General features: G+C 38.1%; 16 protein-coding genes across 17 annotated transcripts; 7 read left to right on the top strand and 9 right to left on the bottom strand.

Moving 5' to 3' along the window:
- Positions 1-421: 421 nt before the first annotated feature.
- Positions 422-1,156, top strand: Gasu_22840 (uncharacterized protein). The gene has a single exon (XM_005706840.1). The coding sequence runs from the start codon at positions 440-442 to the stop codon at positions 1,091-1,093; it is 654 nt and encodes a 217-aa protein (XP_005706897.1). The 5' UTR covers positions 422-439; the 3' UTR covers positions 1,094-1,156.
- A 4-nt stretch (positions 1,157-1,160) lies between these two features.
- Positions 1,161-2,701, bottom strand: Gasu_22830 (RNA binding S1 domain protein). Its single transcript, XM_005706839.1, has 3 exons — positions 2,522-2,701; positions 2,083-2,461; positions 1,161-2,015 (listed from the first exon to the last, which is right to left on the bottom strand). The coding sequence occupies exons 1-3, from the start codon at positions 2,666-2,668 to the stop codon at positions 1,219-1,221; spliced, it is 1,323 nt and encodes a 440-aa protein (XP_005706896.1). The 5' UTR covers positions 2,669-2,701; the 3' UTR covers positions 1,161-1,218.
- A 19-nt stretch (positions 2,702-2,720) lies between these two features.
- On the bottom strand, positions 2,721-3,631 carry Gasu_22820 (uncharacterized protein). The gene has a single exon (XM_005706838.1). The coding sequence runs from the start codon at positions 3,623-3,625 to the stop codon at positions 2,837-2,839; it is 789 nt and encodes a 262-aa protein (XP_005706895.1). The 5' UTR covers positions 3,626-3,631; the 3' UTR covers positions 2,721-2,836.
- Positions 3,632-3,641: 10 nt separating this feature from the next.
- On the top strand, positions 3,642-5,046 carry Gasu_22810 (pyruvate dehydrogenase kinase). The gene is made up of 3 exons (XM_005706837.1): positions 3,642-4,069; positions 4,122-4,862; positions 4,925-5,046. The coding sequence occupies exons 1-3, from the start codon at positions 3,647-3,649 to the stop codon at positions 4,961-4,963; spliced, it is 1,203 nt and encodes a 400-aa protein (XP_005706894.1). The 5' UTR covers positions 3,642-3,646; the 3' UTR covers positions 4,964-5,046.
- A 5-nt stretch (positions 5,047-5,051) lies between these two features.
- Gasu_22800 (uncharacterized protein) lies at positions 5,052-6,516 on the top strand. Its single transcript, XM_005706836.1, has 2 exons — positions 5,052-5,386; positions 5,441-6,516. Exons 1-2 carry the CDS (start codon positions 5,180-5,182, stop codon positions 6,365-6,367), a joined length of 1,134 nt encoding a protein of 377 aa, XP_005706893.1. The 5' UTR covers positions 5,052-5,179; the 3' UTR covers positions 6,368-6,516.
- A 4-nt stretch (positions 6,517-6,520) lies between these two features.
- Gasu_22790 (pantothenate kinase) lies at positions 6,521-8,091 on the bottom strand. Of its 2 annotated transcripts, XM_005706834.1 has the most exons (3): positions 6,858-8,091; positions 6,697-6,805; positions 6,521-6,646 (listed from the first exon to the last, which is right to left on the bottom strand). In XM_005706834.1, exons 1-3 carry the CDS (start codon positions 7,985-7,987, stop codon positions 6,551-6,553), a joined length of 1,335 nt encoding a protein of 444 aa, XP_005706891.1. In that variant the 5' UTR covers positions 7,988-8,091; the 3' UTR covers positions 6,521-6,550. The 2 variants fall into 2 exon arrangements, with proteins under 2 accessions (XP_005706891.1, XP_005706892.1); XM_005706835.1 differs by having other exon boundaries at positions 6,532-6,805.
- A 180-nt stretch (positions 8,092-8,271) lies between these two features.
- Gasu_22780 (glycosyltransferase-like protein) lies at positions 8,272-9,796 on the top strand. The gene is made up of 2 exons (XM_005706833.1): positions 8,272-8,944; positions 8,993-9,796. Exons 1-2 carry the CDS (start codon positions 8,295-8,297, stop codon positions 9,768-9,770), a joined length of 1,428 nt encoding a protein of 475 aa, XP_005706890.1. The 5' UTR covers positions 8,272-8,294; the 3' UTR covers positions 9,771-9,796.
- A 13-nt stretch (positions 9,797-9,809) lies between these two features.
- On the bottom strand, positions 9,810-11,671 carry Gasu_22770 (uncharacterized protein). The gene has a single exon (XM_005706832.1). The coding sequence runs from the start codon at positions 11,660-11,662 to the stop codon at positions 9,863-9,865; it is 1,800 nt and encodes a 599-aa protein (XP_005706889.1). The 5' UTR covers positions 11,663-11,671; the 3' UTR covers positions 9,810-9,862.
- A 7-nt stretch (positions 11,672-11,678) lies between these two features.
- Gasu_22760 (uncharacterized protein) lies at positions 11,679-12,251 on the bottom strand. Its single transcript, XM_005706831.1, has one exon. It carries the CDS (start codon positions 12,150-12,152, stop codon positions 11,829-11,831), a length of 324 nt encoding a protein of 107 aa, XP_005706888.1. The 5' UTR covers positions 12,153-12,251; the 3' UTR covers positions 11,679-11,828.
- Positions 12,252-12,260: 9 nt separating this feature from the next.
- Positions 12,261-14,171, bottom strand: Gasu_22750 (eukaryotic translation initiation factor SUI1 family protein). Its single transcript, XM_005706830.1, has one exon. It carries the CDS (start codon positions 14,150-14,152, stop codon positions 12,365-12,367), a length of 1,788 nt encoding a protein of 595 aa, XP_005706887.1. The 5' UTR covers positions 14,153-14,171; the 3' UTR covers positions 12,261-12,364.
- A 60-nt stretch (positions 14,172-14,231) lies between these two features.
- On the top strand, positions 14,232-16,397 carry Gasu_22740 (HI0933 family protein). Its single transcript, XM_005706829.1, has 4 exons — positions 14,232-14,617; positions 14,675-14,978; positions 15,036-15,672; positions 15,729-16,397. Exons 1-4 carry the CDS (start codon positions 14,244-14,246, stop codon positions 15,821-15,823), a joined length of 1,410 nt encoding a protein of 469 aa, XP_005706886.1. The 5' UTR covers positions 14,232-14,243; the 3' UTR covers positions 15,824-16,397.
- An 87-nt stretch (positions 16,398-16,484) lies between these two features.
- Gasu_22730 (mitochondrial protein translocase, MPT family) lies at positions 16,485-18,771 on the bottom strand. The gene is made up of 3 exons (XM_005706828.1): positions 18,741-18,771; positions 16,755-18,675; positions 16,485-16,710 (listed from the first exon to the last, which is right to left on the bottom strand). Exons 1-3 carry the CDS (start codon positions 18,755-18,757, stop codon positions 16,597-16,599), a joined length of 2,052 nt encoding a protein of 683 aa, XP_005706885.1. The 5' UTR covers positions 18,758-18,771; the 3' UTR covers positions 16,485-16,596.
- A 99-nt stretch (positions 18,772-18,870) lies between these two features.
- On the bottom strand, positions 18,871-21,201 carry Gasu_22720 (uncharacterized protein). Its single transcript, XM_005706827.1, has 3 exons — positions 19,760-21,201; positions 19,096-19,712; positions 18,871-19,038 (listed from the first exon to the last, which is right to left on the bottom strand). The coding sequence occupies exons 1-3, from the start codon at positions 21,094-21,096 to the stop codon at positions 18,983-18,985; spliced, it is 2,010 nt and encodes a 669-aa protein (XP_005706884.1). The 5' UTR covers positions 21,097-21,201; the 3' UTR covers positions 18,871-18,982.
- A 220-nt stretch (positions 21,202-21,421) lies between these two features.
- On the top strand, positions 21,422-23,091 carry Gasu_22710 (uncharacterized protein). The gene is made up of 3 exons (XM_005706826.1): positions 21,422-21,751; positions 21,802-21,946; positions 22,006-23,091. Exons 1-3 carry the CDS (start codon positions 21,545-21,547, stop codon positions 22,986-22,988), a joined length of 1,335 nt encoding a protein of 444 aa, XP_005706883.1. The 5' UTR covers positions 21,422-21,544; the 3' UTR covers positions 22,989-23,091.
- Positions 23,092-23,101: 10 nt separating this feature from the next.
- Positions 23,102-23,676, top strand: Gasu_22700 (PHD finger-like domain-containing protein 5A). Its single transcript, XM_005706825.1, has 3 exons — positions 23,102-23,202; positions 23,262-23,350; positions 23,405-23,676. Exons 1-3 carry the CDS (start codon positions 23,127-23,129, stop codon positions 23,570-23,572), a joined length of 333 nt encoding a protein of 110 aa, XP_005706882.1. The 5' UTR covers positions 23,102-23,126; the 3' UTR covers positions 23,573-23,676.
- Positions 23,677-23,680: 4 nt separating this feature from the next.
- Gasu_22690 (ribosomal large subunit pseudouridine synthase A) lies at positions 23,681-24,651 on the bottom strand. The gene has a single exon (XM_005706824.1). The coding sequence runs from the start codon at positions 24,552-24,554 to the stop codon at positions 23,742-23,744; it is 813 nt and encodes a 270-aa protein (XP_005706881.1). The 5' UTR covers positions 24,555-24,651; the 3' UTR covers positions 23,681-23,741.
- Positions 24,652-24,687: the final 36 nt, after the last annotated feature.

The following is a 24,687-nucleotide window of genomic DNA, read 5'->3' as shown; positions in this document are numbered from 1 at the left end:
CCAGTAACACTAGGGGTTTCAGTTTTCAAGCAGTTACAACTCAACGGTCTATTACTAGACACCTAAAACCGGAAAGAAACCTACTAGCCTCTCAAGTCGATATGAAGCTGGTGTCATACTGGGTACATGGTGTATATGCAGCTGGTGTGATGGTGGGTGATGGTGTGGCTAGATTGACAATATTTCTGCTTACAATTTGCCACGCTTGTCATATTTTTTCGCTTAGTTTTGCTATTTTGGTCATACGTGTTAGCTAAGTTTCGATATTTTGGCCAATCCTCGAATGATCCGCCAATCAAAATCTACCTTTTTGGACGTCGAAAAATGTATCTGAATTGCAAATTCGCTTGTGGTCAAAAAAGTTGAAGATTCATTAATCTACCCCTTTTTGTTTCTAGTTCTTTTGCCCCTCTGGCTTCAACTTTGTGATAACCAGCTAATGTCATTGACTTTTATTGGATACGAACCATGTATCGAGAGAGTTGTAGAAAACAAACCACTTGATTCACCATGTTTACTTGAAATATACCAAGCTATCGATGGAAATGGGCTATTTTGTCTTCCTCCGTCTGATTCCAAACAAACAGAACCTTTCACTGCTGCTACTCTCAATGAGTTGTTTAAAAGCACGGTTTCTAATGACAAGACTACTAAGCTACAAAACTATAAAGACCTCAACATGACAGAAGCTCCTAAATATCTTAACTTTCTTCCAAAACCGGAATTATTTTATCCAGTAATGCTAAACAAAGATCATTATCGTAAGATTCGGTTTCAAAGATATCGCAACAAGAAATACAAGACCAGCAACTCTTCAAAGGTGCGCTATATTGAAAGACAAAAGTTGGCCCAAAGAAGGTTTCGTCTACATGGAAAATTTGTATCTAAACAAGTTCAAATAGCTATGGCAGCTGCTTGTTCTGATGCCATTACAACTGTAGAGTCTAATATGGAGTTGGCACAGTCAAACACTATGGATAGTTCTGAGGAGTTGTTCTTCTGGCCAACTAGTCCATTCCAAGATGAACAATCAGATATTTCCTTTTGGTATATGACGGAGTCATTTTGCTTGGATGAATCAGATATGTTTTAAAATTCTTCCTAGCAACCAATACAAAATACTGCTTTAGAATATGACATGTTGTTGTTCATTAGACCAAACGATACAAAATAAAAAGATCAAGAATTGATGGTTTATTTAAAACCACAAAGCGCATCTCAATGGCGAGATTGCGTTGCCAATTCCGCTTCCTTCTCTTGTAAAGCTTTTCGCAAAGCCAAAGCCAACATACTTTCAAATTCTGGTTGATTCTCATTGGCAGCAGCCAAATCTTCCTGTAACTGCTTCTTGGCAGACATTGCAAAAGGTTTCATGGACAAAGAAACTCTACTACGATTGACATCAACATTGATAACACGAACTTGAACTTCATCTCCGACCGACACTTTGATTTTTCTGCTTCCCGAATCATCCTTTTCTAACCAATCCTCTGTCACTTCTGATATATGAATAAGACCATCTGAAGGTCCTCCGAAATCGACAAATGCACCAAATTCTGTTACTGAAACTACCGTTCCCTTGATAAATTTTTGCTCATCTGTTTCTCTTGCCAACTTCCTAAAAGACGCTTTCATGGAAGAGGAACCCTTTGTTGAAGACATACGAGATTTTCGTACATTTGAAGCAACTCTTGCCGTTGGATTGGAAGAGTCATCGGCACTTTCGACGTCCATTGAAATTCCCATCCTCTGTAGTCTGGAAACTGAAGAACGCCCACGAACTTTGGCATATTCATTATCATCCGTGTTGTTCTTACTATCCATTTCCTTCATTGGCGTAGCCACTTGTTGTTCTTCTCTTTTCTTTACAACTCTTGGAGGTCGAATGGAAAGAGAGAATTCCTTTCTCTCCGGTTTTTTATTAACTACCCGAACTTTAACTTCATCTCCTACTTTGACGATATCCGTGGGATCGTTCACAAACGTATCACTCATTTGAGAAACGTGCAAAAGTCCTAAAATATAACAGAGACATATCACTATCAAAAGCCAGTCATAATATTATACAAGATAATAACCAACCGTCTGTAAAACAACCAATATCGACAAAAGCTCCATAATTCGTTACTTTCCTCACTTTGCCCACATATTCTTGACCCACTTCAATCTCATCAAACAACACTCGAAACCTAGATCCTGTTTCACTTTTACGACCTTTGTTGACTTGGGATTTCTTTGGAGAAGATTCTTCAGTTTCTGCTGCTTCTTCTGTGACAGAAATGGGTTGCAGTGGGGTTTCTGCCGTATTCTCAATCGCGTGGGACTGTTCCAGGTTACTGACCCCTTCTTCTGTCTTTCTTTCCTCTTCCAAAGACGCTAAAGTTTCGAACTTGCCATATCTTTCCACCCTCGTTCTTCTTACATAACAATTGCTCGATAAGAATGGACTTGTTGTTACCCACTAAAGAATAATAAAAGCTGAGTTGTAAGAGTTGTCTGAACTTTTGCAAAAAGTGCCTACTTGAAATGTATACCTACGATGTCCTTTCCATCCTGGACAAGATTGACATATAGCAAGACGTGAGGCAGCAACAAATATTCCTTGTGCTGATAAAAGTGGTACGTTTTGAAAGGCAACTGGACGGTTCTTTGGACTAGATCTCCTCATCCGAACTTTTAGAATAATTCTCCTTTACCATTTTTAGATAATTATGAATTATATATATATATGTATATGCCATCATAGGATAACAAGTATTCAATATCATACAAATATAAAATATATCTATTCCATATCCCAATCTTTATCAATATCGACTATCACTTTGTTACTCATTCAACCTTGCAATGACCTCAACACCAACCAAAACTGATCCTCTTCTACTGGTTCTATACGACAAACAATGTTCGGTCCAAAGAAACGATTCATCTTTTCCAGTTTTTGTTCCCAAAACGAAACTTGACTGCCAACAGCGTATAATAATAAACACAATTCATATCGACTACTTGTCTCATCTATTCTTTCCAATACTTGTTTCAATATAGGACGAGACTGTCCACGAGAAACCAATCCCAATGCTTTCCATACTTGTTCCAAATGAACTTGATTTCCATAACGATAGCGAGTCACATCTCTTATCAACTTTTTTTGTACATCTGTAGCCAAATATTCACGTTTCTCTTTCGCTTCATCGCTCGTTTTCAAAGGTGTAGGAGCTAACTCTGCATATTGAAGAGCCAATCCTAATAAAAGAATGGGTAGTCCGTAAACAAAACCTAAGGCAGAACCTGATACAGCTCCTCCACTAGAAAAATATTCATAGAAACTGTATATTGTAATTAGACTTCCCAACGCAATAGTCAACTTGGCCCAAGAAGGCGTTTTTGTGGGTAACATATAACTCTGTTGACTTTGTGACATATGAATACAACTACGAATATTTAACAATACTCTTGGTTGATATAAAATGGTTGGATGGGAATGGTTTTGATAACAAAGTTTCTTATGTACACAACTCAAGTTATTGGACACTTTATGAAACAATAAGTAAGCATAGCGATGAGAGAAAGAAAAGGACATCCTCTCCATGATCGATCGATGAATATGAAATGAGAAGAAAATCATAAAGTGATTTTGGTTTTCCATATGTGGTCGACTAGAAGTAGTTGGAAGTATATACAGTGGTTGTCTTATCGTAGCTTGAGTTATGGAACGACAGACTATTTAACTGTTCATGACAACGCTGTAGCACGTTATGCCAAGAAAGAACCCAAAAAGCATACCATCAACCAACTCATCCAGTTTGGCAAACAGTTGAATGAACAAAAACTCATCCAAAGTGCACGTTTTGTGCATCAAGAGCTTCCAGTTCGATTGGCTCATCGTATTATAGACTTGAGATCCTTACCTTATTATGTAGTATGTGGTCCTATCAAGCGGATATACGATGTATATGTAGAAGCCTTCGAATCTGTTCGTAATTTCCGTAAGATACAAGACTTGCAAGATGAAAAGGAATTTACTGTACTTTTGAAGCATTTAGTAGACGAAAGTGCCAACGTTGTGGAGGTAATTGCTATTTTTGAATATTTCATAGGATTGACTATATATGTAACCACAGTTATTAGCACACGGACTTCGCTTGGCGTTATTAAGAGCTTCTCAAAGAGAACACTTGGATTTAGACTCTTTTGTAGACCAAATGCTTATATCACGTATTGGTCGACGTATGATTGCTGAACAACATGTTATGTTGCATGAAAGTCGTCCAGGCTTTGTTGGAGTTATCAATACTCATTGCTCACCACAACAGTGTCTGGATATTGCCTATCAAGAGTGTAGTCGTATTTGTTTTCGACAGTATGGAGTTCAAGTGCCTGTACAGATTCGAGGCTCAGTATCTACTATTCCTTATATTCCTTATCATCTTCATTATATATTGTTGGAATTGTTAAAGAATTCCATGAGAGCGGTTGTAGAAAGACACTTGTCACAAAATCATCATAAAAATGGCTTGTTATTATCTAAAGATAACATGCCACCTATTGAAGTATTGTTGACAGAAGGTCCTAAGCAAGTCACCATTCGAATTAGCGATCAAGGAGGCGGCATTGCATTGGACATCTTATCCAGTATTTTTCGTTATGGATTTTCCACTGTTAATCGTCTCAGAGAGGAAGAACAAGGAGGAGGAAACTTGGGAGGGGAATGGGATCGTTTAGTACAACGACAGTCAGTGGATGGACCTATGGCAGGTTTAGGTTTTGGACTTCCACTTTCCAAGTTATATGCACAATACTTTGGTGGCAATTTACAGTTGGTATCGATGGATGGATATGGAACAGATGTATATGTTCATTTGGTAAGTTTTGCTCTCTTTCTCGATTGACAGACTTGGAGGAATATCTAAGCTTGGATGTATAGGATAGAACTGGTGATGTATTAGAAGGAGTAGAAATTTAATACTTGTTAGGAAATGTTTATGTTTTCTCTGCTTTTTCAAGCAGAATAAACATAATAATAGAAATGATGATTTTAGGTTTGTCAACGTCGTCCATCTTTAGTTGCATTGGACTATTGGGAAAAAAGATCGTTTTGTGCCAATGTTTCCAAACCACTTGAAGAAATATCTGTAAATAATATTGAATAGATACGTTGGCTGTAGAACATACAACTCCGATGTCCACTTCTGTCAAGTCCAACTTGTATGCTTTATTGTCTGACGACGCAGAAGATGCCACGGAAGCAGTTGTTCGAAAGGCCTCCACTCAAGACAAAACCAAAACCTCCTCGGCATCTACTAAAACAACAACTTCTAAAGTAAAGATACCACAAGTGGATTCGTTGCCAGTAGCAGAAGAAGACACAACCTTGGCAGAAGAAGAGGTAACGAACGAAGTTTTTCTTTACGTTGTGTTTCCTATTGAGCACACCCTTTAGGACAAAGAAAAACACTCGCCACACAAATTGGAGAGGCATCATGTGCAAGTAGTCAAAAAGCATGGAAGAGAGTTTGATCGTCATTCTGGAACAGGACGTGGAAAGGAGATATCCAAAGGTGGTGCTGGTGGCAGATATGTGTTTGGGAATCCAGAAGAAGAAGCAAGAAAGTTGAGCCAAGGTGTGAATACTGCGTTTAGGTCTGGACTTAAGGACGATGAAGCTGTAAGATCAGTAGAAGAAAATATAGTTGATGAGGTAGAAGGTGAAGAGACCGAACAAGAGACTATTACTGGTACTACAACATCTGGAAAAGTTGAAGAAGAACCAAAAGAGACTTTGACACTAGATGAATATTTAGCTAGGCAAGCAGAGAAAAAGTTACAACTTGCCAGCTTGTTGGGAAACAAACCTGCCAAAGCTAAGGAGACAAATACTTTGGATGACAGTTTGAAGCCTTGGAGGAGAGAAGATGAAGATGATCCAACTTTATCGGAAATAGGGCAAAAGAATTTGCAGCAAAATGCCGCAAATAATAGACAAAAGGATGCTAAGAATAAGACAGTAGATATGACGAAGGAGTTCTTCAGTGAACCTCCAAGACGTGGAAGAGGTCGTGGTAGTAGAAGAGTAGGAAGAGGTTCGGGTCCTAGAGGGACTACAGGCAACTTTCGACGTGAAGTGAAAAGTGAAGATGGAACAGTTCAAGAACTTTTAGAAGATAGCAAGGATAGTAGACGAAGGGGAGGTTTTAGTTCTCGACCCTTCGATAGTAGAGGTTATTCTAATGGTCCTTCTCGTCGTGGATTTTCTTCAAGAGGAGCATCAAGCAGAGGCGGAAGAGGAGGAGGTCGAGGTGGTTTTCGTGAAAGTCGAATATCAACTCCAAGTATTTCGGATCCCACCGACTTTCCAACTCTTTCTTAAGAAAAGAAGAGGAAAGACTATCACCTTTCCTTGTTATGGGGCAATATCATTTCCTTAAAAGGCATCCTAAAAGAAGCATTTGTTTTGTGTTGTTTTGTTTGCATTTCCAATAGTTTACGAAAGTAAATCCTCGCAATGTTTCGTAAGCAAATGATTTTGTTCTTGTCCATATGAAACACTTTATTACATTTCGGAATAGGAATTTTCCGATATAGTCGATTCACCACCTAAAAAAGCTCCTAATGCTCCTAAATATCCATCATGTAATAGAAACAATGCCTAAATGAGCTTTCATTCATGGCCTTATCAAATTCTTTCTCAATACTTACTTGCGTCTGACCATGAGACCAAAAATGAACAGCATAAGATATCGAAGCAATTGTATAAGGGTGATCCCGAATAAAGTTGCCTCCAAAATATATCTTTGGCAAATCATATCTAAATAAAAGATGGGTTTAGATCATTGAACAAAAAAAGAACAAACTCAAACCTTTTCGCATTTAAATATCCAATCTGTCCAATATTATATGAAATCATACGTAACAAAGAAAGTGCAACATCTTCCGCTCTGAAGATTTTACCAAAATGAATATTTGCTATTCTCGAACGTAAATGCTTCTCTAACCCCAAATAACGAAGAAAATGACCCAAAATAGGAATATTTAACATAAAGTCACACCATAACCAAAACGTTCCACAAACAACTCTTCTCCAAGCCTTTCGCAAGTTGGAAAATGTAGGAGGAGGTTCCTTCCTCATTGTAACTTTACCAAATGAAGAAGCAATAACACCAGCTCCTAAGCCAACTTTTGAATAATCTCCTCCGTAGATATCACCAACTAACATATCTACTCTTTCATTGTTGCCTTCTTTTGTCAATTCAATTATTTCATCAAAAGTTTTACAATTGGTAAGCAACCGACAAAGACCCCAAAAAGTGCCTCCACCAATAGTAGAACCACTCACTCGCTCAAACTTTCCATGACCTGTCACTTTAACTATACTCACACCACTACCAATATGAACTAAAAGATAAGGAAATGGATCGGGACGGGCATCTACAAATCTTCTGCACTCCGCCAACGCTGGAGCAGACTCAGGAAGCCCTGGTGGTGGCAAAGTTCCATCAGGATACAAGAAAGAAAATACTTCGTGGTCAAAGTGCGTCAGGAGAAAAGTAAGACCAGCCACAGTACAACACATCTCATCCAACTTGGTCAATTCCACACCCACTTCGCTAAATAACTTGTCATATTTATAACTTCCTCCACCTGTTGCTCTAACTCTTCTTTTCTCTTTGCCATTCTGTCTGTAATGTTCTGATATAAATTTAATACAATCTTCAATATTTCGAGTTTCAAAACAAAAGAAGTGCAGAGTTCCATTCAGCTCTGGTACTCGAACTGATATTGAAGAACCTTCTCTCTTAGGGTCCAAGTAGTCAATACATAGTTTCGGAATCCCGTCCGTTCTTTCCTTTCTTCGATTAGCTCCGTCAGGTTGGAAGTATATAATTTTTGCCAAGGAACCACCTATATCTAAAGCGAGAGATTGGGATTCGGAAAGAACATCTACTCGTTTCAACAACTTGAGTGCTATGCCTTTGTTGATTAAAGTCATTTTGGGAGAGTTCATGACGTACAACCAGTTCACTGTGTGGTGGTACGATGGAAGCGATAATTTTCTACACCACACTCGACAATGCGAAAAGGGCCATCAATAATGATAAAATGGAAAAGGACCTTTTGTATGGAATCTTTGTGTATATTTAGTGCATTTGTTTTTAAAATGCTCCATTAGGAAATCTCTGAAATATCATATGAAGCAACCTAGAAAACAAGTTGAGCAATGAAATGATAAATCAGCAGACGACGATAAATAATCATTCACTAATGTACAAGACCACGGAGACGACAAGAGAAAAAAAATGCCATTGAATTTGGCGCGTACTTGTATTTGGTTATTATTATTTCAAAACTATGTAAAGCTTTATTTCGCTAGTGAAGAAGAAGTTGTATCAAAAAGTTCAAATTTTCTATACTCTAGAAATAGTTTGGCGAAGATTGTTCATTCTCAAGTTTCTTTCGCAGTGTCAACTGCAAATCCTTTTGTGCATGGTATCAATGGAAACGAGAAAAAGGTGTCTCCAGTGGAGTTTCCCACAGCTACAGTTGTAGCTGCTTGCAAAGAACGTTTGCTACAACTCAAGCAAGTATTCAACTCGTGGCTATCGTTATATGGTATTCGTCAGATTGTGTTGGTGGACTGGTCCTCTAGCAATTCCCTTTACAGTTTTGTACTGAACTCTCTTCACCAAACGTCGAGCAACGTTCAGGTTATTGTTGTGCGAGTAGAAAATGGAAGCAACTGGAATCTTGCTCAGGCCTATAACTTGGGTGTTTCTTTTGCAACAGAAGATTGGATTCTCAAGTTAGACTGCGATACATGGGTCGATCGATCTTTCCTTGTAAGACATCCACCGCACGAACATGTTTTTTATTCTGCTTCTATTGCTTCAGAGCGAAGTCTCCATGGTATCTTCTATATGCCGAGACAGGTGTTTTTTCAAATTGGTGGGTAAGTACAGAACTCTGACTCTTCAAAGCAAGACAAACTGTTATCAAGTTTTGATGAACGAATTCATTCATATGGCTGGGAGGATGACTCTTTATTGGAGAGAGCGAAGAGTTATTTATACATGGAACGGATACAGTCGGATAGCCTTGTACATATACCTCATGAAGAAACATTGCGATTAAGGTATCAATCCTGCCTCTTAGGAGCTGATTGCTTACCTGAACTTGAGGTACAATATAATCGCATACTTTTTTCCAAATTTATGCCACCTTGGAATGGCATCAACTTATTACAATCTGAATATTCGCTTCTTGAATATAATATTTCAAACTATATTGGGTGGATTCGTCTATGGCGTCGGAAACCAGTTCCAATGCCCTCGCTTTCTCCTTTCTATACAGATTTGGTCAAAACAAAGGCGATTAGAATCATCTTACAGACCCAATATCATTTTCCACGAAATTCTATGAAAAAATGGCCTCTATTTGTTCTTGAAAGAGTCATTCGACAACTCACTAGAAGTATCCCGCTTTTGTTAATAATGAAGTCTGAAAGAGCCTCGTTACGTTTCGTAAGGAATCTATCACTCATACATGACAATCGATTGGTCATATGTATAACCAACAGTTCCCATCACTTTTCGCTAGCTCTACAAAATGGTTTTCCTGTTCTGCATTGGAATGATACGGAAGTCACCTGTTTGTTTCAAAATCCTAAAAGTTCTTATTGCCTTCCATACCAAATGATTTCAGCGAAAACATTTTTGGACTCGTCACAGAATGACTTGATGCTTTTCTATTATCATCATTGGATCCTGTTTCCATAAATGGGAGACGCAATCATACATACAATACGATCGTTCATAGTTTACAAAAATATTTTTATTTACTTGTGTTTTAAATGATTTCGTAGATGATATTAATATTTAAAACTTCTTACATTTCTTTCATGATTTTCTCTTTGAGTAACTTTCTTCATAATTCCCATTGCTATCATGGAAATATTTCGTGAATGATCCATATCCACTTTGCTTAATTCATCCAAGACTTGTAAAGATAGCTCCGGCCTTAAATTTGATAAAGCTTCTAATGCCCTATCATCCAATCCTCCTTTGTTCTCATTCACCGAACCTTTTGAAAACAAGGAAAGATATCGTTGTTTTACTCGTGGCTCCAAATCATCCACCAAGTTGTTTGGATTTGTTATCGTCAAACGTTGATTAAAATGGTCATTGCTGGTAACTTTGCGTATTAATCCTGTAACAAAAGCAGATATATTTCTAATTCTTCGATAATCAAGATGTTCAAGGTCACGTAATACTGTAAGTGCATCATCTTGTGGTATCCGCTTCAAAGAATCTACAACCTTTTCATCAAGTGCTCCAGGCGCTAAGATATTTCTCCTCGTCAATTCTTCAATATATTCGGTAACCATTTTATGACTATCTTCGTGATGTATTCTCTTCCTATTTGTCTCGAATCTCTCAAGACTCGAAGAAAAACCACTTTGAGATGATCTTCCAGATGAAACAAAATTGTGATCCGTCTGTTGTCTATACCGGTCTCCAACTGACCTTAATCGAGAATGAGATCCCATCAAGTTTTCATTGCTTTGAACAGCTGTGGATGAATGGGGATGGATGGAGGCTTTCTTCGCTCTTATTTGATATCGTCTAGCTATTCCCATCCAAAATGCAGAAGGATTCCTTACAGTAGAAGGATCAACGTTGGCAAATTCTTTCAATGCTTGAACGGCATCATTTTCTTCTAAACTAACCAACACTTCCATAGCAAGATCATCAAATTTGGAAGGATGACAAACACCAGAAGCAAATACTAGTTGTAAACTATCTGCCACTCGTGAAGGAAGATGAGCCAACGCAGAAGGTGGAACTATAATAGGTACCTTAGTTTCATGTGTTGACTGTTGTTGCTTTTGTGGTGAGCTCCAACGAGTGTCATCATCAGGAGCATGTTGACGAAGTACGCTCATTACGAAAGCTTTGCGTTTCTTAACATTGGAAAAATTACGCTCTGAAAGGTCTGTCAAAGCCTCGATAGCACTCTTTGGTGGTAACCCTGACAGAAATTGAAAAGCTCTCTCGTCAAAGTCATCAGGAAATACAACTCCGGCGTGAAATAAATTTTGTAGCTGAAAACTTACTTCTTCGTTCAAGTCTTCAGGGTTGTGATTGACTATTTCCATAGTTTCCAGTTTTCCTGGAGGAATCTCACCGGAGGAGGTATCCGACTCCACTACTTCGTCCTTCAAGACATTCTCCGAAACAGACTTTTCATAAGGAGAGTTTGGGCGCCTTTCCTTATCGTTCATATATGGCTTTCCCATACAATTATCTTCGTTTTTGTCTTGTGAGCTTCCTTGTAAAGAAGTCGTGTGACTAGACTGTGGTGGTGAGACTTCACTCTCTCGACTACTGACTTCCATTGAAAATAACTTCGAATCTGTACTTTGTGGTATTGAAGGAGGAGAAGAACTCGCGTCACAATAAGAGTTACAATTGTTCAAAACAGGCTCGTCTTGTATGTTCCTTGTAGAACTAGTGTCCACCGAAGTGTTGTTGGTATGTACGATACCATTTTCAGGTAAAGGTTCAAGCAACGAAGCCTTATAAAGTTGAACCTTTCTTCTCTTTGTAGGTGGCAAAAACTTTTCGGGTAACTTGAATACACTGGAGCGAAAAGTAAAGTTGTTATTCATGGCGCTTTCTTTCTCTCATCATTACTCTTCTTTTCTTACTTTGCCCAGCATTTCATAATGGCTATTGACATAAAACTCATATTTATAAAATATCAACCACTTTTGTACAAAGATAGTTTTATTTGTATTCCCAAACAATAACAAAACAGTTATAATAAGTACTTTCTCAACCAAGACTTGACTTGACGACTTGTTGCGCCTTTCTCCATTCTCTTTCTTGCAAGCACGTTTCAAAATCATTCGGTCTATGAGGATCATACTCGTCCACAATATACGCACTTCTTCCAGTAGCTACAACTGCTTCCAGTTGCTGTGCTTTGAAATCTTCCTCCCCTTCCTCTTCTTTCGGTGGTTTGTTATCCCCTATCGAGTGCTCAGAGTCTTTCTCATTTTCTTCTTCAGAGACTACTATTTTGGTTTCTTTTACAACAGGTTTAGAAACTTTAACATTTTGGCGCTTTACTAAAACACTTGGTGGAGGTTGCAACATCCTTACAGCTGCAGTTGACCATCGAGAAGATGGTGTGGTTTCCTTTTTGGGTTTTACTATCTGTTCTTCTATAGGAGGAACATCACTTTCTGTTTGGTTTTGGGAGACTTTAACTGCAAACTGTTCATTCGTTGGAGCTGTATTTCTAGAAGAAGAAGAAGACTTGGGTGCTGGTAAGTCTTCATAAAGATTATGAAACATACTTTAAGATTTTACTTTTTCTTTCGTTTGTCTTGAACTTGAATCCAAGTCGATGGAATACCAAACTTTTGTAATAACCATTTAGTCACATCACTTGTTACATTTCCTTGACATTGTACTTCTACTAGATGGTTTTGTTTTCCTGGCAAAGGGTGTACACTAGAAGCACAAGCAAATGCTATTTGTGCCTTTTGTGCAAAGTCTTCAGGTTCAATACCAAATGTTTCTATACCTTGAATACGTGTTACATGTTTTCTACCTCCTTGTCTATCTTCCACAATAATGGCTATGGGCTTCACTGCACCTTTACGTATCATCGGTTCTTCTCCAGGTTTATACAAAACATGATAAGGTTGCATTCTCGATAACAACATGAGTTCCACTTCTTTCCAATCCATAGTTGAAGGAATATCTTCCATCAGTCCTTTGGTATTTCCTTTGAATAGTGCATCTCGCAAAACATCGTCCAATACAATCTCACCGTTCTCCGATGACTCTTTCTTTTGTGGCCATTTGTGTTGTACATATTGTTGCAAAGCTTCTCTTATTTCTTCTCTAGAATATAATGCATTTTCATTCTTTTGCAAACATTCCAGAAAATGCTTCATATGTTGATGAGGTTTCCACATTTCTGAAACTTGTGGAATGCCATTATGTGATACTACATCATCATGAGAAGAGCCATCGTCTTCTAGATTCGACTGCTTCTCTTTACTACTATCATCATAATAAGGAACAAAGGATTGATACATTTCATGATTGCGGTTGATAGTCAATACTTGTAATTGTCCTTTTCCTTCCTTCAATTTACACAATTTACGTTTAGAGAGGCTCTTCATAAAAGCTCCCAATTTCTTATGTGAACTTTTCTTCCAATCAATCACCGTATGAGCTGGTCTCGCAGGTAATATAAACTCATTGAACATTTTACTGGCTTCCATTGGCAATTGTCGGTCTTCAATCGAACATTTTGCAGCTTGTAAGAAACAACGATCCAATAAAGCATCCATATCTACCTCATTGGAATGTTCTAAACCACCATCTTCTTCTATAGACAGTTGACTAGTTGTTTGTGCTATATACTCCTCTTCTTCCACATTGGACTGTTGTTGTGTTATTAACTGTACATTATTGTTATCTTCATTCAGATTGTCAACGGAATCAATTTGTTCGAGTGTAAAACCTTGGTTGGGTTTGGAACGATCTCCAAGTGACCAAATACCATCTCCATAATAGTGAACGAGCTTCAATGCTCTTCCTTTCAATCCCTTGTTCTTTATATCCACTGATGAACAACAACAAACACCAACAGCAAAAGGCATTGGATTTCCTCTCACAATAACGCTCCTTCGTTGTCCAAACTGAACATTCGTAAAGCTGCCATCGTTATCCGTTGGATAAACACCAGGAAGCATCAAATCAGCTGCTCCCAATAGAAAACGACTGACTTGTGAGTGCGTTTCAAAACAAGGTAATAAATGGGGTACTTTCCATAAAGTATAAACAGTTGGAAACCAACCTCCTTCTTCTGGAACAAAAACAAATAAAGGTTGTCCCCATTTACCACCACCTGAAGAGAACTCCAAAGCCTCATTTTCTGTATTACACTGAAAGCAATATACAGTGGCTTTGTTGGAAAGTTTCAATACGATGACTTCTCCAACTTTGTGTGGTAAGATCCTTTCCCAATCTTCATCTCCTAGCAAAGGGAAACATTCTTTAAGTTCTGTGCGTAAACGACGACGATCAGAAGACTTTAAAAGGTGATTGGATTGAATAGTAAATTGCTTCTTAAACATAGTTTTGAAGAACAGAAACTTCTATAATAAGAGTTGTAACAATTCAACTTGCATTCCTTTTCCAACTTTCCTTATAACCAAAGAAAGGAGAATGTGGATAATTGGAAGAGGATGGAATGGTCTGAGGACTCAACGAATAAGACTCCAAGTTGATCGTTGTTGTCCACGTTGTAGTCGTATATATGCAATAATACAACGATATGACTTGATTATCGTTGGTGGTGGACCTGCTGGTTGTTTTGCTGCTGTTCAGTTATGTGAAGCAACGTATCCAACAGTGCCTCGTATATTGATAGTAGAAAGAGCTCCTCGAATTCTTGAAAAAGTTCGAATCAGTGGCGGTGGTAGATGCAACGTTACTAATGGGGAATGGGATCCTAAAGTGTTTGCTCAACACTATCCAAGAGGTGGGAAGGAATTGATAGGTCCACTAACTCGTTTTGGGTCCTTGCAAATGAAAGAATGGTAAGTGAACCATTATTCATAGAGTCTCCTATATATGACTCCATATAACTTGCCAAGGTTGAAACAAAACGGTGTGAAGTTGAAAACGGAAAAGGACGGACGAGTATTTCCAGTTTCCAACGATAGTCAAACTATTATCCAATGTATTCAACGAGCATTGCTTTTATACAACGTGGAAATTCGTGTACAATATCCAATAGCGAATATAGAAAGAAATGAGAATGGACTTTTTCTTGTTCATGGAAAGGAATTGTTATCAAGTCAATATCTTTTGGTTAGTACGGGTTCCCATAGAGCGACTTATCGTTGGCTTTCTTCTTGGGGACATACCATTCACTCACCTTGTCCAAGTTTATTTACTGTAAGCAATGAAATTTTTTTTGTACGATATGGGGTTGAAAAGTATCTCTCCATGTAGTTTTGTATCGATGATGTTCGTTTACAAGGATTATCAGGAACAACGGTGCAAGATGTTGGTTTGAAGATAATGGGAATCGATGGTCGTCGTTCATCATCGTTACCAAAAAGTAGCTTTATTCAACGTGGACCTTTGTTGATCACTCATTGGGGTTTATCGGGTCCTGCTGTGTTGAGATTATCTGCTTGGAATGCTCGAGAACTTGCTGCTGTTCATTATGAAGCACAATTATCGATTGATTGGTTACCTGATATCCATGTCGAACAAGTCAATTCTATTCTCATGGAAAAGAAGCTTTATTGGAAAACAAAACAAGTCACTACTGTTTGTCCATTTAGAGATAAAGACGGAAGACTTTCTAAAAACTTGTGGCGAAATATTGTTGTTCAAACGCTTAATAATGAAGCATATTTATGGAAAGACCTTTCCAAAGCTCAACTTGATGCTTTGTCAAATGCTTTAAAATCAAGTCTTTTCGAGATTCAAGGAAAAGGTATCTTTAAAGAGGAATTTGTAACTTGTGGTGGAGTATGTAGAAAACAAGTTCATTTTGATAGTATGGAAATTAAATGTGTGCCTCAACTATACTTTGCTGGAGAGGTTTTAGATATCGATGGATTGACAGGAGGTTTCAATTGTGAGTATGAAATCTGTTGATAGTTGGAATATTCTGAATATTTTTTTCCTCTCTAGTACAAGCAGCATGGACAACTGGCTATTTATGTGGTCGTAGTATTGCAAAGAGACTGCAAGTCATCCCATTTTCAACGTTACAAGGAGATGGTTGAGAATAATTACTTGCCAAAAATAGATTCCAATGAATACATTGTTTTTGGAGGTTCTCTATTAGCAACTATTGTACGAGATGAAGAAGATGAATGTCCATAAAGTGGATAGAAAAGTTGTATCAAACCATAATAAAGAAGAATAGCATTTGTGGGATTTTGGGTTGGAAGTTTCAAAGGAAATGAGGAGGAGGATAGTGTTTTTTGTGGTTCATATAATCGAGTATATTCAAACTGCGTTAGATATTGTTTCCAGTCCATTCCTCGATTCTCCAGTGTACTACTACTACTATCTTCCAAAGGATATTCCAGTCTCTTTTTCACAAAACTGGTAAGGTCCCTGTTTGGTTTTGTTCTTTGTAGAAAAGAATGTGTGGCTGCCACAGATGCGTAACTTGATGACTCTAAAGAGTAACATGGGGCTGTGGCTTCCATTCGTTTACGCACAGGTTGCAGGACAAAATAAAAGTTTCGTTTCCTGTGATGACCATCCCAACTTGTTGCTTCATCGAGCATGTTCGTATCGGGATTCATCGACTGCTCTTCTTTTTGATAGCATAAAGAGGATTGGTTATTGTGAACAATCAAAGAGGACTTGGCATGTCGTATACTCTCCAACGAAGTAGAGTACAGATGGTCACTTCCACGAGGTTTCATTCTCAAACTTCAAACTCGACTTTTTATTTTTGGTGCCAAAATAAAGCCCAAAAAATGGCGCAAATCATCTTTTTTCTTTCCAAATGTTGATGAACAATTATTGGTAGTGATTTCAGATCTCATGGCGGATTGGCACTATTTGTACGGTGATGTTCACTCAACAAAGTAGCAAATTTCTGCATGACTGGTCTTATAGCATAATGGGTATGTTCGTCGTGAGCAATACCTTGTTCCTACGCAATAGTTGAGTGATCCATTTTCAACCCATACTACTTACTTGCATATAATAAAGAACTTGGGACAATTTATCCATTTCACCTAGTTTAGCTAATGAATGCAACAAAGTATTGTACCAAATAATGTCGTGACGACTATCTTTCTTCAACACTTGAAAAGCTTTTTCATGTTCACACGCGTTGCACAAGGCCTTGATATAAATACCGGTATGGATCGGGTCCAAAATGTTATCATTCTGAAAACCACGCATTTCGTCTAGCAGATCTTCGACGACCCGAAGATCCCCGATAGACGCAAATGCATCCATTAGAATTGTGACTATCGTTTTCCAAAGTCGCCCAGTTTTCCGTGACAGCATTCTTTTCATTCCCAGGGCATCTTGTAAACGACCCATTGAGATATAGGCACGAACAAATGCCAATATGGAAGGATCATTACGAGGAGAATAATGTCTTTCCATCAGATTTAAGACTTGTAGAGCTGCTGCATCATTACCTTGGATATGAAATACGCGAACCAAACTACTACAGGATTGCTCATTTGGAATAAAATTTCTCTTGTTCATTTCTTTAAAAGTAGCGACTACTTTTGCATATTGATTGGAATTGGAGTACGCACGAATAAGATAATTGTACGTAGTTGCATCAGGTTTAAGGCCTTGAGTTTGTAACTCTTTGAAAATTTTCTCACCTCGTTCCCAGTCTCTCAACCGAAACGCATGATCAAGCAGAATATTGTACGATATAGTATCAGGTTCAATGCCATTTTCTTTAGCCCATTTCAGTAACTGAAAGGATTCTTCTATGGCTGTCTTCATTTTACAAAAAACAGATAAACCAGTGTTAATAGCTTCTATCGAAATCTTTTTCTTAGAATTCATCATACTTCGGACCATCATCCTAGCGCTGTCAATGTCTTTAACTTCGTTGCAAACCTCTAACATTGTCACAAAGGAGATCGAATCGGGCAATATTTGATCTTGAGACATTTTATCCAGAATAGACCATCCCATTTCTAGTGCACTCTCTTTTAACATTTTGCAACCTTTCAACAGAATATTGTAATAAACTGTTCGACTTTCTCTTGAAATGTGCTCCATTCTTTGTCTCAACAACATCGCTTCCTTCATCTTTCCTTTACGACATAGACAGTCCGCTACAATACAAAACGAATAGATATCTGGTACAACTCCTTTCTCTTTCATATCATCCAGAATTTGCATAGCACGTATATCATCTTGGCGTTCTCTCTGTAACTTCAACAGTGTATTATAGGTATATATGGTTGGTTGATAAATAGCTTCATGAGCAAATATGTGTTCTAAAATCTTTTCAGCTGTATTCATTTGACCCAACTGTAAAAGACTATCCACATAACAGTTATAGACTCCAATATTGAGTTGACCTTCCAACTTGGGGTTCTTTGCTGCTTCCGATAGGAAAACAACTAGCTTCTGAACATCACCTGCCTTACAATATCCCTTCAACATAATACTCAATGTGTTCCAATCCACTAGACGCTCTTGCCTGTTCATATCCTCAAATAACTGTTCCATTAAAGTAACTTGTCCATTCAACGCATAAACGTGCAACAAACTGTTATAAGTATAAGCGTCCAAAGGAACTTGCAACTCTTTCATCCTTCGAAACAACGAAGAAGCCTTCTCCAAAGCTCTCGGTGATTGAATAAAGTACTGCTTCATCAACAAATTCACGCTTTCGGTGCAAGGAAGCAACCCTTTTTCTAACATAAGCGTCAAGCAATGACGCGCCAATTTTTCCTCTCCTCTTTTGGTAAGGGAACGAATCATACAGTGATATGTTGAACTATCTGGTTGAACATTACTCACTTCCAACCCTTCCAATATTTTCACAGCCACAAGAAAGTCTCCAGAGTCACATAGTCGTGAAATTTCCTTGTTAAGTTTTGAAATGGACTTTTTACTTTCACCAACGAACAGTCTTGAAGGATGAATGTGATCACTCTCTATTCCTTGTGCCGTTATTATGTTAGTCGTATTACAAACAAGAGGGAGTCGATCATATGACTCGCGAGCTCGCTGCTTCAAAGTAGTAACCTGTCGACATATTCTTTCCGTACAAGTTTTACTCGGTTCCCTAGAGATTTTCTTCGGAGTGTTCACAGTCGTTTTCAGAATAAACAGGCGATTCTTAGGAAAAGTACACGTTGTTGCTTTACTTGAAACCCAATAGAAACAACTAACAAATGCTATCCAATCCATGAATATCGTTCGTAGGTTTGCATCGCTCAAGAAATGCCTCTCTTTCGTGATTGCAATGTTTCCAGTTCTTCGTATGATTGAGCTACACGAATCACAACCATTTCAATATATTATAATATGACTAGAATCAAAGACTTACCAAGTTTTATCTTTGTATCAACAAGTTCTACTACTAGCTCATCTTTTGTCGACTCTAAAGCTCGTTGTAACGTGTCAACTTGAGTTTCTAATAGATATTCTCGTTTACGAGTTTCTACCAAATGCTGCTCGACTCGTTCCAATTGTATACGCAGCTCATTTATAGTCTTTTGAGAGTTAAATATTTGCAATTCTTTTGTTTCCGTCAACTTTTCATACTCTGCCTTTGCTCTACGTCCTTGTTCTTCCGCATTCACTATCTTTCTTTCCAATTGCATTCTCATGTTTTCATTTCTTATCAGTAAATCTTGCAACCTTTCCACTTTCGTTTTCCAATCCTCAGTTTGAAGTTGCATTTGCTGAACTTTGGCGTCAGTCTTGTTCCGTTCTTCCGTCCATTTCGTTCTTTCATGCTCCAATTTTTCAATCTCTAGACTCAATGCCTTTATCCTGTCATGAAGAAGTTGTTTGATTGACTTTCCTTGATACCCACGACTCATCATATCAGAATGATACATCTCTTGCAAATTCTTCATGAAGCTCTTGAATCCATCAAGCTCTTTCGAAAGGTCATCTCTCATTTGTTTTAGATTGACTACTTCTTTCAACTCAACGAAACTATCTTTCCATAGTAAAAGCTTATCCTTCATTCTAAAACACGTAACTTCCATTGTGACAACTCACTTTGAAACAATGAAGCCTTTTTCTCATGATATTGTGCTTGCTCCTTCCAATAATGACATTTTTTGACTGCTTTGTCATTTGTAAGAATAAGCAAATGTATAATTTTCTCCATGGCTCGACGAATTGTCAAAAAATGTTCCATGTTTGGTTGAAAACTGCTGTGTGTTGCATTAGGTAGTTTCGACCTCACATTCCTCTTTACGTTGTCATCGATACGGTCTTCATGAAGACTTTCATCTAAATAACAGTGAATTTCGGATTCTTCTGTCTTAACCGATCTTTCCATTTTCCAATTAAAGAAACAACAAAACAATGTCATTCCAAAGAACAAGAAATGTTCACTTTCTATTATTTTTCGTTGGTCATCAAATTGCATTACAATCTGTCTCCATATATTTTTAAAACATGGAATCCACTTGCCACTATAAAGTTCATATCTGACCAACTGGGAAATATCCCAACAAGGAATCATATGATTCACAACCGAGTTGAACTTGTTCAAATCTTCCATGGACAAATCTTCCATTCCTTTCCAACAAAAGGTATGCTTTTCAACTTGTTGCAGAATCAATTTGCCAACAGCTATCATCAGAGATGAGTGCACTGAATAAAAAGAGAAAATATCGATTGTCTGTGAAATATTGTCATACATATTCGATCTCTGTAAAGTAGGAGACTGCGAAACACTTGTGAGACGATCTGGTTGTTCTTCTGAATTTCGATGTATTCTATTTTCACTGGAAGAATCTGGACAAACAAATGAATCAGATTCACTTGTGATGGAAGAACATGAATATCTTTTCTGTTTCCATTGTCCGCACTCCTCATCATTCGTTGCTTTATGAACACTATTGAAGTTATCTCCCATACACGAATCGTTATTTGGAATGGAGAAACAACAATAATAGCCAACGCTAAAAGTTGCAGTTGAAACCTTTTTCCTTCCAACAAATACCTCTTCTGTCTCCCTTACAACAGGCAACACTTCAACCGAAATGGGCGCAATTATTTTTAGTTTCATAGGTAAACATAAGTTGCAGTTTTTCTGCAAAGCATTTTTTTCTTTCAGTTGTCCTGACAATTGTTCCCTTTCTTCGGAGAGCTCTAACACGCGTTTCTCTAAACCAGTTGCACGTTTCTTCCATTGCTCAACTTCTACTTCAACTTGTCTCATTCGAAACAACTGTTCCTTTGCTTCATCCAATTGGCTCTTTGTCGTCACAACCAGAGCTTCAAGAGATTTTATCCTTTGTTCGGCTTCTTGTAAAACACAAAGTGCAGCGTTCTTCACTTCCTCGACGCTTAGCTCCAGTGCCATGTATACTAGCAAAGGTTTCCAACCCACAAAAATATATGACGTCGTGGTTGATGAGAGCCTCTATCATTTCTATTTTTGGCAATTCACAAATGTATCTATTTTTGGCGATTCCTGGATGATTTTGGAAAGTGTTTCTGATTCCCAACTTGTCATGGATTTCTTTCCTATTTGTCGATTCAACATAAGAATCATAGAGGACCGTTGATTTCTTCCCCGCCACAATACAATCGCGTCCATTTGAGGAAAAATGGCCATTCCATTTCCTTACGACACGTGGAATCGAGACAAGGGACCGTTATTCCCATCAAAGGAGACACGATCCCTTCCTAGATGAGTTGGCTTTGCATTGGCTTTTCCTTTTTTCCTCTTTTTGCTGTCTATGTGTCGATCCACTAAAAAGCACAAAAGACGAAAATTAAATTATTGAGTCACCAGTTATCGACACTTCATGGCTACTACTTATTTGAGAAAAAGAACCTTGGCTGACTCTAAACATGTTGAACACACGACAACTGGTGAAAGAGTCAAAAGAAGGAAGAAAACTCATACAAGCAACCTTCTACTCAAACTACATACACGTGAACTCAATACAGGTGTGAGAGATATATTTAGAGGAACTTCGACACCCGAAAAGTTTAGAAACATTCGATTGAGAGTAAGTGCAGATTTGGATGGAATAGGATTGTGGAGATTGAAAACTTTTAGAATTCCATAGATATCTTCGAAAACGGATTTCCCAAACACAATTGTATACTTTCACAATCAGCGTCAAAGATTGTTGAAATAAGTAGTTGCTCTGATCTATTATTTGTATTGACCCAAGGAGGAGTATGTTTTGCCTACTCTAGAGGTATCTCTTGGCACTTGTGCGTTTGAAACTTCTTGCTGATGTGTGTATCGCAATCATAGAAAACTCTAAAAAGATATGCTGTGTAAACAGGTCACCTGACGAGATCATTCGAAGTCTGTTTTTGAATCGAAAGAATGGTTCGCTCATAACAGTTTCTGTGATGAAGCAAGACAGTTTTAGTTCTCTTAAATGTTACAGTACACCACTGAAATACATTCTTCATGGCAAGCCTGAACAAGGATACTTATTATTCGAGTCTGAATGCTTGAGATGGCCTGGCTTTGTGGAATTCGATGAAGTGAATGGAAAGATATTGACATTTTCAGCTCAAAATTCAGTTTACAAGCTGTGGGATATGAAGAACTATGAACTGCAACATATCATTCATGATGATAGAGTGCAAGAAATCAAGATCAGTCCAGGAATGATCATGCTCATTTATATGAGAATAGGCTGTCATCTTCCTATTAGGATATTGGACATAGAAAATGCCAAATGTTTGAAAGAGTCTAAAATTCCTCTCTATAGAAATAAGAAAATTGAGTTCATCGAACAGTTTGGAGACAAACTTTTGATCAAACAAGAGAATGAGACATTGCATATTATGGACATTCGTACTGGATACGTCAACTCCCTGAAAAATGCACAATCACTCAATGCAACAGCTTTTGTAGCTCTTCATGAAAGTGAATTGTTATTGACAGAGAGCAGAGGAAGATTCTATATTTGGAACTTGAGCGGTTCTTTGGTGTCTACTTTTGAAGGAAATGTTCACTCTTACCAGGATGGTTCTAATAGCAGCCTTTATATTATAGGTAGTCAAGACTTACTTTTAGCCTTTGGTAGAAGAGGTGATAACCAGAAGGAGGGCGTTATCCGTATTGTATCTATTTTAACAGGACAACATCTTTCTTCTATTTGTGATGATGGTTCTTCTGGCAAAAATGCATTGAATGAAGTTTCTGCCATATTTTACAACGACGAGCGAAATGAAATATATACTGGAACAGCTGAAGGATTATTACACATTTGGTCCAATTAGCTTTTAAGAACATGGATCTTTTCCAATTTCTTCAAGAAATTATTCTTTGAAACATAGGATTTTTTCATATCAATTGAATATCAATAAAAATCTCCATTCTTGAAACCGCCTTTGTGTCGATGGATTTCCGTTTTGAATATGGCGAAACATCATCCCGATCTGATTATGTGTCGAAAGCAACCTGGAGTTGCAGTTGGAAGACTTTGCGAAAAGTGTACGTATTGTCTTAACCTCTTTGTTCCTGTTGATTGTTGTTATCTTCCTTCTTGACAGGTGACGGGAAATGTGTTATTTGTGACTCATATGTTCGTCCCTGTACACCTGTTCGTATATGTGACGAGTGCAACTACGGCTCTTTTCAGGTAAGTATTTGTTTCCTTTATGAAGCTACTATATTTTTGGGGGGGTTGGGATAGGGTCGTTGTGTCATCTGTGGTGGTGTAGGAGTATCGGATGCTTATTATTGTAGGGAATGTACTATCTTGGAAAAAGACAGAGATGGCTGCCCCAAAATAATCAACTTGGGAAGTGCCAAGGCTGACCTGTTTTATGAACGGAAAAAATATGGTTTTAACAAGCGTTAACATACCCATCTTATCACAGGCCCTCACTCGATGGCAACTTGAGATCTAAAAAATGGCAACTGCTGTATTCTCCTTTCTCCCGAGTGTATGTATGTCTTTTTCCTTCCATCTCCTGAACGACGCGTTGCTCATAGGATACCGCCTGTCTCCACTTCACCGCCCTTTTCTCCTACACCACATTGGCCAACTCCATAAAACAACTTTCGAAAGGATCCGGTGCTTCGATCCACAACTCTTCACCTCCACCTCGCAGCACCTTCAACTTCCAAGCATGAAGCATCATCCTAGGAGGTGTTCGAACGTCATCCGGTCCATACACACTATCCACTCCATACGTCGCATCTCCAACAATCGGAAACCCACGATACTTCATATGAACTCTCAATTGATGTCTCCTCCCAGTAAAAGGTTTCAATAACACTTTGGTTACTAAGTAATGGTCACCATAAATACCAAAACTTAACGGAACGCACTCTGTTTTCGCACTCTTTCCACGATCCGCACTGACCGTCATCATAAACCCATCTACAGGATGATTCGCTATCCTTTCTTCCATAACAAACTTCTTGCAAGGTGTCCAACCATGTACTAGAGCAAGATAAAACTTCTCCACTAGCCTTTCACGAAATAGCTTTGCTAGATAACTAGCACTTTGATCCATTAAACCTGCAATAAGAACGCCAGAAGTAGCATAATCCAAACGATGAACAAAACGCGGTTTCCTAGTAGTTCCTTTTTCCGACTCTAGTTTACGATAGACAAGCTTTGTAACAGTGACATCAAAGTCACCATCCATGCGGACATCGGCAGGCTTGTTGACCGCTAAATATTCTTCATCTATATAAAGAAAGTCTATAGAATCCACTATAGGAGGACGACGACCTATCACTGGTTCACCAGACTCTTGCTGCTCTTCTTCTATAAGCTCACTTTGGTGCTTCCTAGGAAGACGCTTGGGATCACAAATGTCGGATAAAAACATCCCTGAGAGATTGATATAATGTATTTAATTAAAAACCAAAAGTCACAAAATGGAACAAAGAAAACAAAAAAAGGTTGCTAAACAATGTCTCAATTACACCTTCAATTATAAGTAAAAGCAGCTAAATAACAGT

This window comes from Galdieria sulphuraria, assembly GCF_000341285.1.
Source record: "Galdieria sulphuraria unplaced genomic scaffold scaf_16, whole genome shotgun sequence".
NCBI classification, from domain to species: Eukaryota; Rhodophyta; class Bangiophyceae; order Galdieriales; family Galdieriaceae; genus Galdieria; species Galdieria sulphuraria.
This window is presented reverse-complemented; position numbering and strand designations above follow the sequence as displayed.